The 8,737-nt window shown below is 42.4% G+C and overlaps 1 protein-coding gene across 2 annotated transcripts in view; it reads right to left on the bottom strand.

Annotated features, from left to right (window-relative positions):
• Positions 1–8,737, bottom strand: part of Mboat1 (membrane bound O-acyltransferase domain containing 1) — a 113,209-nt gene that overhangs the window by 48,501 nt on the left and 55,971 nt on the right. For both annotated transcript variants that reach the window (XM_031358658.1, XM_031358659.1), the window contains exons 2-3: positions 5,209–5,354; positions 3,941–4,018 (exon numbers count right to left, since the gene is read on the bottom strand). In XM_031358658.1, the coding sequence (XP_031214518.1) occupies positions 3,941–4,018; positions 5,209–5,354 (224 nt within the window). The remainder of the gene's footprint in view (positions 1–3,940; positions 4,019–5,208; positions 5,355–8,737) is intronic.

The raw sequence follows: 8,737 nt of genomic DNA, 5'->3' as shown, positions 1-8,737 counted from the left end.
ATATATATATATATATCAACCTGCAATTCTTTATATAAGCATTCATTTCCTCAATTCAAACAATAAAAGAATGTCTACATCCTACACACTTGTTTTAGAAGGGCTGTGTTAGCAATGAAATCAAACGTCAGCTGATACATTAATCACTATGTACTGAGAATAATGCAGCACACTAAAAAGATCTTAGCACAAAGATGTAGCACAAAGCAAGGGCTCCAGAATCAATTAACTACATCACCAGTACCCAAGGCCCACATCCTAGAAGATAGAAACAAGATCTGCTTAAGCTGCCCCTAGAAGAGTAAGCTGACACCTGTGTTTCCTGCCTAATACTGTAACTTGGGATGAAAACAGAGGTTGTACCCCGAGAACTCTGTCAAAATGCCCAGAGTAAAAAGCAAGGCAAGAAAAGGGTTCATTGCAGACAGCAGCCAACACTCCCTCACCGTGTCTATTCTCTACCACAAAACAGAACTCTCAGTACTGGACATGAAAAGGAGGACAATTCAGATAGGATCATAAACTCATAGTCTTCAGAATCCTCATTCAAGGAGCCCGAAAGATGGCTCAGTGTGTGAGATGCTTGCTATGCAAGCATAAGGACCTGAGTTCAAAACCCCAGCACCCATGTAAAAAGCTGGTCACGGCTTTCCTTGACTGTAACCCTAGCAGTTTCAAGCAGAGACAGACAGATCCTGGAAGCCTGCTGGAGGGAGAGCCTGGACAAAAAAAATAGTGAGCTCCCAGTTTCAGTGAGAGACAGTGTCTCAAGGCAATGAGGAGTCTAGCAGCAGAGGAAGATATCTGATATTCTGCTCTGGTCCATGCATGAACACACACACACACACAAACACACACACACACAAACACACGCACACACTCAGATTTATCTATAGCCAACCAGAAATAATCACAAATTGTTTTTAATTAAAAAGAATAAAAGGAACCATCGTCCACACTTTTACAAATTTCACCCCTCGTGGCAATAAGGAAAAGCTAATTTACAGGGATGCTCCCCCATCTACCCAGATCTCACATTTCCTAACCCCAACCTCTTGTTCTCTCCCTGAAACTCAGAGGAAACAACTTTGGGACACATTTTAGAGCTACATGGAGTTCTTCCTTTGGGAACTGGACCACTCCCTACGTCTGCAAGCTGGCAACCATTCAAGCAAACAGAAAGAGGAAGAACGGGTTTGGGCATCTCCCATTTCACTCTCAGGCGGAGCTTTCGGCTACAACACGGCTGTGGTGAAAGCCACTGTCTGTGAACCACTCAGCTCCACCTTGGTTAGAACATCCCATTCCCAGGCTTTGGAATGGAACATGGAAACGTAGGCCTGCAGTGGAACAAGGGTTCATATAAGGTTGTGACCCTTTAAAAACCAGAGCGCACCCTACCAGTGTCATGTAAGTATGAGGAAGTGCTGACAGATTATCATGGGTAGGTAACTGGCAAAGTTCCACCCCTAACCAAGACGCTGTTTGCAGCTGATGACTGGTGAGAGATGCGGGTGTATGGACCATATGCTTAGGGCAGCAGGCTGTGTGCCCAGGAATACCGATAACAGCAAACACAAAACAGAATCCCCGTGGTCTCCTGTTCATTTGGTTTTTGATTTTTTTATTCCTGCTTTGTTTGACTGTTTAAGAGAAAGAATATGAAGTAAGGAGGAGGAGGGAGCAGAGATCTGGAGGAGCTGGGAAAGGGGAACAATATGACAAAGTATGTTGCATCAAAATGTTTAGAAATAAGAAATAATAAAAGAAAAAACAATGTGACATTGGAGAAAGGAAATGTGCTATAAGATATAATACTATCATTAGTCATTTAAAAGCATGTCTAAGAGAAGACAAGCAGTCATACGTGCACATGGGCACAGACACACACACACACACACACACATACACACACACACATACAGTCACCACAACATGACTATTTTTAAGGCTCTTATAAGCATTATACATATTGTGTAAAGAAATTATCAAATTCTTCCTTCTCAAATTAGAAAAACTGGGCTTCCTGATGTTCCTCCAGAAAGAACGATGCTATCTCCTCAAGGAGAGGCGCTGAGGAGAGAGAGATGAGAAGTCATTGCCACTGCTCATTTGGATACAAAGTTGGAAAACTATGAAGTTTAAAAGTCTATTTAAAAAAAAGACTTTCCTCCAAAAAACAAAAATTTATTGTAACTACAGAATTATACTGGAAAGTTACATTTCAATGTTTTTAACAAGTGTTGTGTTGTCCTCACTAATCAAGGGGCTTCCGAAAGGTGGGCTTTTCAGAGAAGCCATGAACAAAGAATCAGTAAAACAGTAAGTGCAAGCATCACTCCCCTCCCTCTCCCTCCCTCTCTCCCTCTCCCTCCCTCCATCCCTCCTTCCCTCCATTCCTCCCTCACTGCCCCCTCTGTCTCTCTTTTGACAGACACTCTCTACATAGCCCTGGCTGTCTGGGAACTCATTATGTAAACCAGGAGGCTGGTCTCAAACTCACAGAAATCTGCCTGCTTCTGCCTCCTCAGTGCCAAGATTAAAGGCCTATGCCAATACCCGTAGCCTGAAAGTATCTTTTCCAAGCTCCCCAGTCATCTCTTCCATAAATATTTACTGAGCCTTCACTCTTGCCTGTGCCAAGAATCTTTCTAAACACTGAAAACACATAATAAGCAAAATTTAAAAGTCTTTATATTTATAAAATACATTAGAGGCTGAAGTGGTGGCTCAGCAATGAAGATTTCTTGCCGCTCTGACAGAAGACCCAGGTGTGATTTCCAGAATCTACATCATGGGGCTTGTAACCTCCTGTAGCCCCGGTTCCAGGGGATCCAGTGCCCTCTTCAGGCGCCTATATACACGTGGGACACATAACCTCACACATACATATGCACATACATAATATAAATAAAATAAATTCTTAATGAGTTACTTCATTTTTAATCGTGTGTGCATGTGAATGCAGGTGCCCATGCAGGCCAGAAGGAAAAGCTGGGTTCTCTGAAACTAGGGTTATAGGCAGTTGTGAGCACCATGCATGGATAATAGGAACTGAACTTAGGTGAACCTTCTCTCCAGCCCCTCAAATACATTTTTTAATAAAAGAAACTTGAAAAAAAAACAAACAAACAACCAAACAAACAAACCTCATGTTCTAGGGTCCACAAAAGGCAAAAATCAACACTGAGATTTCAGACAGACCACAGGAAAGACAGACATGGTAAAACATGCACACCACCAGTCTATCTGCCCATCACGTGACCCTACAGGCTTCAAGAAGAACTAATCGACTTCTGTGCCTTGAAAGCAAACATCACAGCAAAACTTCGCTCTTTCTTGTTGAAGAGTTTTCTTATATATTATACCTTTACATACTCAGAGAATATAATTAATGAGTGTTGACATGTGCAAACACTCAGAAAATGGTATCCAAACCTGAGATGGGACTTTGCCTCACATCAGCTCTTCATGCGTCTTTCCTGACCTCACTTCCACGTCCCAGCCTCACCCCACGCCAGGTAACTTCTGATTCTCTTACCACCACAGATTACCTTGTATTTTCTAAAACACAATATGGGTGGCTTCCTTCATCCAACACACTCATTTTGAGATGCCAATGTATCGTTCTGTCCCTCTTCTGTAAACTTCTTTCTACAGCTGCATCATACTCCAGTCTGGTGACTATCTAAGCTGGACTCAGCTAGAGGCTGCCTGATACAGATAAACCTTCTTCCAACTGAAAGCCACTTTGTATCTTTTTTACATAAAGTTTTTTTTTTTCTTTTTCTCACATCCTTTTCCCCCAAAGGTTCATATCCTCCCATTCTCTTACACCCTGGAGACTCTTAGACACATCATTTAGGGGAACAAGCGAAATACATTCCCCCCAGAAGATTCCAAAATTCTTCCCGTACACTGCTCCATCCCAGGACCTTACCGGTGAATGTTGGATCCACTTGCAGTGACCATGACCCCATAGCACATCAACACCAGCACAAATAGATGTACAGCATACCTTTAAGATATAAAAAAGGGGGGGAGATGCTAAAACATACTAACCTACCTACTGGATACCCCACTCCTACCCACTCCAAAGAGCAAGCAATCCGTTAATTCACAAGAGAACATAAGTCAAATTATTGTTCCACGGAATCAAAACACTGTATCTCAAAAAGACATGTGGAAACCTGGACACAGTTTGCAGTTGCAGCCCTAGGAATGTCTGGAATCAGTAAGTGGGGATGTTTACAGCTGTTTTACATCCATATAAAATTGAAAGCCCGAAGAGAATTCTTTTGGGTGGATTTCATGTTTTTAAGTCTCAAAGCTATTTTTCTTTTTTTTTTTTTCTTTTTCTTTTTTGGTTTTTTGAGACAGGGTTTCTCTGGGTAGCCCTGGCTGTCTTGGAACTCACTCTGTAGACCAGGCTGGCCTCGAACTCAGAAATCTGCCTGCCTCTGCCTCCCAAGTGCTGGGATTAAAGCTGTGCACCACCACAGCCCAGCCTCAAAGCTATTTTTCTTCTAAGTTTCAAAGTATCAGTACCAAAATGTCACTCCCAACATACCAGGGCGTTTTTACACAGTGTCTGATTCAAAATGTGTGTCTTTTCCCAGTGGCTTGTGGTGGTATTGTGGTACTTTCGCCAAATTCACAATTTCCTTGAAGAGTCACTTCTAGAAATGTTACTGTCTAAAGAATGTCCCCTAAGGAGTATCACTACCTCAGTATTTGCAATCTTCAGGTGTTAGCAGGTGTCTACCCTAAGCTAAATCTTGCATCTGTTAGAGAATAATTCACAGCCCTATTGCTTGCACTCAACCTTTGGACTAACACCAAGTTTCCAACAGGAAGACAAAAAGCACACCACCATCTGCAAAGATGAGGGAGGGTCCCCTGCTGGGAAGAATTAAACCTTACAGCATTCCATCTATCTGACTCAAGGAGGTCTGTAGAGATCTAATCTTAAGAAGAAAAAAGAAGCAGACTTTCAACACTTAGCCTCATTGTTGGCTCCAGTGCTTACCATGAGTGAAGGCTCCCACCACATCTCCATTCGTTTACAATAAGGTTTCTATGAAAGTCACAATCTCACCAATCTTTTCAGTGCATGAGGTATTTTACCATGTCATGTATTTCTTACCAAGAATATCATCACAAAACATCCAAGCAATACACATTAGAATATATGAGGCCTATACTCACCAACCAAAACAAAACACAACAAAATAGATGCCCAAAATAGTGGCTAAGGTGTGCCGGATCTCAGGGCTGGCTTTACCAGGATGTAAGTAGATTCTGAACCAGAAAGCAGCAGACAAGGCAAAAAGTTGGCAAGCCACAAAGTTAACCTGTGGAGACAGAGAATAAAGACTTTTTTCAGTGTTTTGCCTATGTGTAAATCTGCTTTTGGTTTTTCAGGTATCTATATCAAGATGCATCTGAAAATTGTTTTTCCCCTCTCAGCTGAGTGTTTGGAGGAGGGATGGGCACCAGAAGCAGAACGCAGCCGTGCTATAAAAAAACCCAGGCTGGAGCAAAGGCTGCGAGGTCAACATCACTTACTGCTCAGCTCCTGACACAACACAGGTTGAGAGATGGAGGCTCTGAATCATCAGAAACTCCATTTCCAGGGGATCTGATACTCTCTTCTGACCTCCTTGGGTACCAGACATGCAGTCAAAACACTCATAAGTAAATTTAAAAAAAATAAATAAAAATAAAATCTGAAAAGAAGTGATAAACCCAGGAGTCCCTTCTCCAGCCCCTCCAAACCTTCAAATGCTCTCCTCCCCGCAGCAGGGCATGTCTAAGGCTGAGGTTCTCAGCCTTCCTAATGCTGCGACCCTTTAATACAATTCCTCATGTTGTGGTGATCCTTAACCATAAAATTGGTTGTTGCTATTGCAACGTTGTAATTTTGCTACTCTTATGAATCACAACATAAATATCTGATATGTAGAAAACCCCCATGGAAGTTAAGAACTACTGGTCTAAGGAGACAGGAAGTCCGTTGACTGATTGTTTTGTTTTTATTCCCCACCCCCACCGCGGGGCCTCTGTACAAGGGAGAGAATATTATCTGCTATGCCCTTGTTCTGTGGTTTAAGTGTAAAACGCCCCCTACAGGCTGATGTGTTGGAACATTAGAGTCCACAGCTGCTGGTGCTATTTTTTGAAGGTTTGTTGTATCTTTAAAAGGTGGAGCCTCACTGGAGGAAGTACATCGTGAGGGTGGTGTGCCCCACTTCCTATCTGCTCTCTGCTTTCTTTCTATGGATATAGTATAACTTTCTTCCCACCCGTCCTTTTTCCGATGGTGGATTAGATCCCTCCCACACTGTGAGCCAACTTCCTCCCTGAGTTACCAAGCATTTGATCACAACAACAAGAATAATTAACTAATACGCTTTTTTTTTTTTTTTGGCTTTTTGAGATAGGGTTTCTCTGTGTAGCCCTGGCTGTCCCGGAACTCACTCTGTAGACTAGGCTGGCCTCGAACTCAAAAATCCGCCTGCCTCTGCCTCCCAAGTGCTGGGATCAAAGGTGTGCACCACCACTGCCCGGCATTTTTCTGAAAACTTAAAATCCAAGTGCTTTCTAAACCCACTTTTCTTATTTTAAATCAGCACCATGTAATACTGGACATCCATGAGAGACACAACCCACATTAAACCTCCAGGGTCAATCATGGCCAACTCTAACAGACAGCACATTCCCTCTGACACAAGTCTCAGCCATCTATCTTGGAGGAGCATTTTTTGTAAGAGGTGTGCGCTTAGCAGTAGGGCAGTCATCTTGTGTGTGTACAAGGTCCTGGACTTGATGCCCAGCATTGGAAGTGAGGGAAATGAAAGTACGGCAGAGGGGGGAAAAAGGAACAAGAGGAGAACAAACCAAAGATAGAAGAAGAGATGGAGGATTTTACCTAAAACATCAAAAGCTGTGTATGGTGGCTTACACCTATAACCTATAACTCAGGAGGTCAAAGCAGGAAGGGCAGGAGTTCAAGGTCATCATCCTGGGTGCATGTATGAGATCAAGGACAGCCTGGCTCTCTATGAAAGCCAAGGAAAAAAGAGAGGGAGGGAAAGAGAAAAAGCATTAAAACAAAAATTCCTCAAAACCCATGGGAAAAATCAGCTAATTTTTGAAAAAGAACTAACATGTATCTTTGTAGTTTAAACTTAAGGCAAATCAAATTCCAAACATGTCGAGTGGTTTGACCATTATCAAAAGCTGGAAAAGTAATGTAAATGTAAAGTCTTAAAAGTGTTAAGGATGAAAATCAGTACCAAGTCACTTTTAGAAAGCAAAGAGTTAAAAAAAAAAAAAAAGATTTAAGTCATGAATAAAACCACAGGATTTCATCAGCACTTTCCCAAGCCTCAAAGAGGAGCAGCTGTTACTGATGTTCATTAGCTGTGTACTAGGGGAAGAGTAGGAGGGGGTGACAAGGGGGAGGGGGAAAGGAAGGACTGGCATCAGCTCCACTTGAGTTCACTTTGTTTTCTCCAGAAAAACGCAACAATACTTTAGACCCCTTACAGAAAATGGGACTTTCAGAAAGTTTTTGTTCTGGCTTTGATGATGACTGTATTGTTTGCTTTCTGTTTAAAAGATTATATCTCACCAGACACCCAAACACGGTTCCCACTAAACTCCACCTTTACTTAGGACCTTAAAATATCCAGAGAAAAGGACTTAAAAGCCTGGTATACAAGTTGTGATGCTCGTAATCTAGGCTAAATGAACAACCAACAACTGGCACACAATAGTGAGAATCTGGAGTTGGGGAGCACTCTTGTAACTCCAGCAGAGGGGAGCTGAGGCAGGAGTATTGCTAGTTCAAGGCCAGCTCCAGGGTAGATAATAAAATCCTGTCTGAGGCTGGAGAAATGGCTCAGTGGTTAAGAGCACTGGTTCTTCTTCCTGAGGTCCTGAGTTCAATTCCCAGCAACTGCATGATGGCTCACAACCATCTGTAGTGGGATCCAATGTCCTCTTCTGGAGTGTCTGAAGACAGTGACAGTGTACATACATACATAAAATAAATAATTATCTTTTAAAAAAAGATATTGTCTAAACAAATAAAAGTTGTGTGTGTGTGTGTGTGTGTGAGAGAGAGAGAGAGAGAGAGAGAGAGAGAGATTCTCTCCTCTCAGCCCAGCAATCAGCCTAGAGTAGGGCATATTTATTCAGGAAAGTGTCCACAGAGAAATTTGTTCCATTCCTTCTGTTTGGCCAGGAAACACGAAGCATGTGTAAATGAGAAATGATTCAGGGGCTACAGCAGTATTCTCTGAGCACAGCCCTCAGGACAGTAGCAACAGCACTGCGTGGAATCCAGTTAAAAATGTACCTTCTCTGGTACCCCAGATCTACTTCATGAGTGGGATCCAGTAGCATGTGTTTGTGTGCCCCTTTATCCCATCATAATCCACTTTGAAACACTGGTATGAATGAGACAGAAAGCTTTCAATGGGCTAAATAATCAACGGTACAAGCTAGCCAGGTATCATGGTGTATACTTATAATTCCGGCATCTGGGAGGCAGAGGCAGGAGAATTAGCATAATCTTGAAGCCAGCCCAGGTTGTAAGGTATGTTTTAGAACCAGCCAAGCTACTTAGAAAGACCCTATCCCTTGTGGTTTGTGGATTGTATTTTGTGTATTCCGATCTTCTAGGCTAATATCCACTTATCAGAGAATGCATACCATGTGTGTTCTTTTG

The sequence above is a fragment of the Mastomys coucha genome, unplaced genomic scaffold (genome assembly GCF_008632895.1).
Source record: "Mastomys coucha isolate ucsf_1 unplaced genomic scaffold, UCSF_Mcou_1 pScaffold7, whole genome shotgun sequence".
Classification (NCBI taxonomy): Eukaryota; Metazoa; Chordata; class Mammalia; order Rodentia; family Muridae; genus Mastomys; species Mastomys coucha.
The sequence above is the reverse complement of the archived record's forward strand: the minus strand, read 5'-3'. Positions and strand labels throughout refer to the sequence as shown.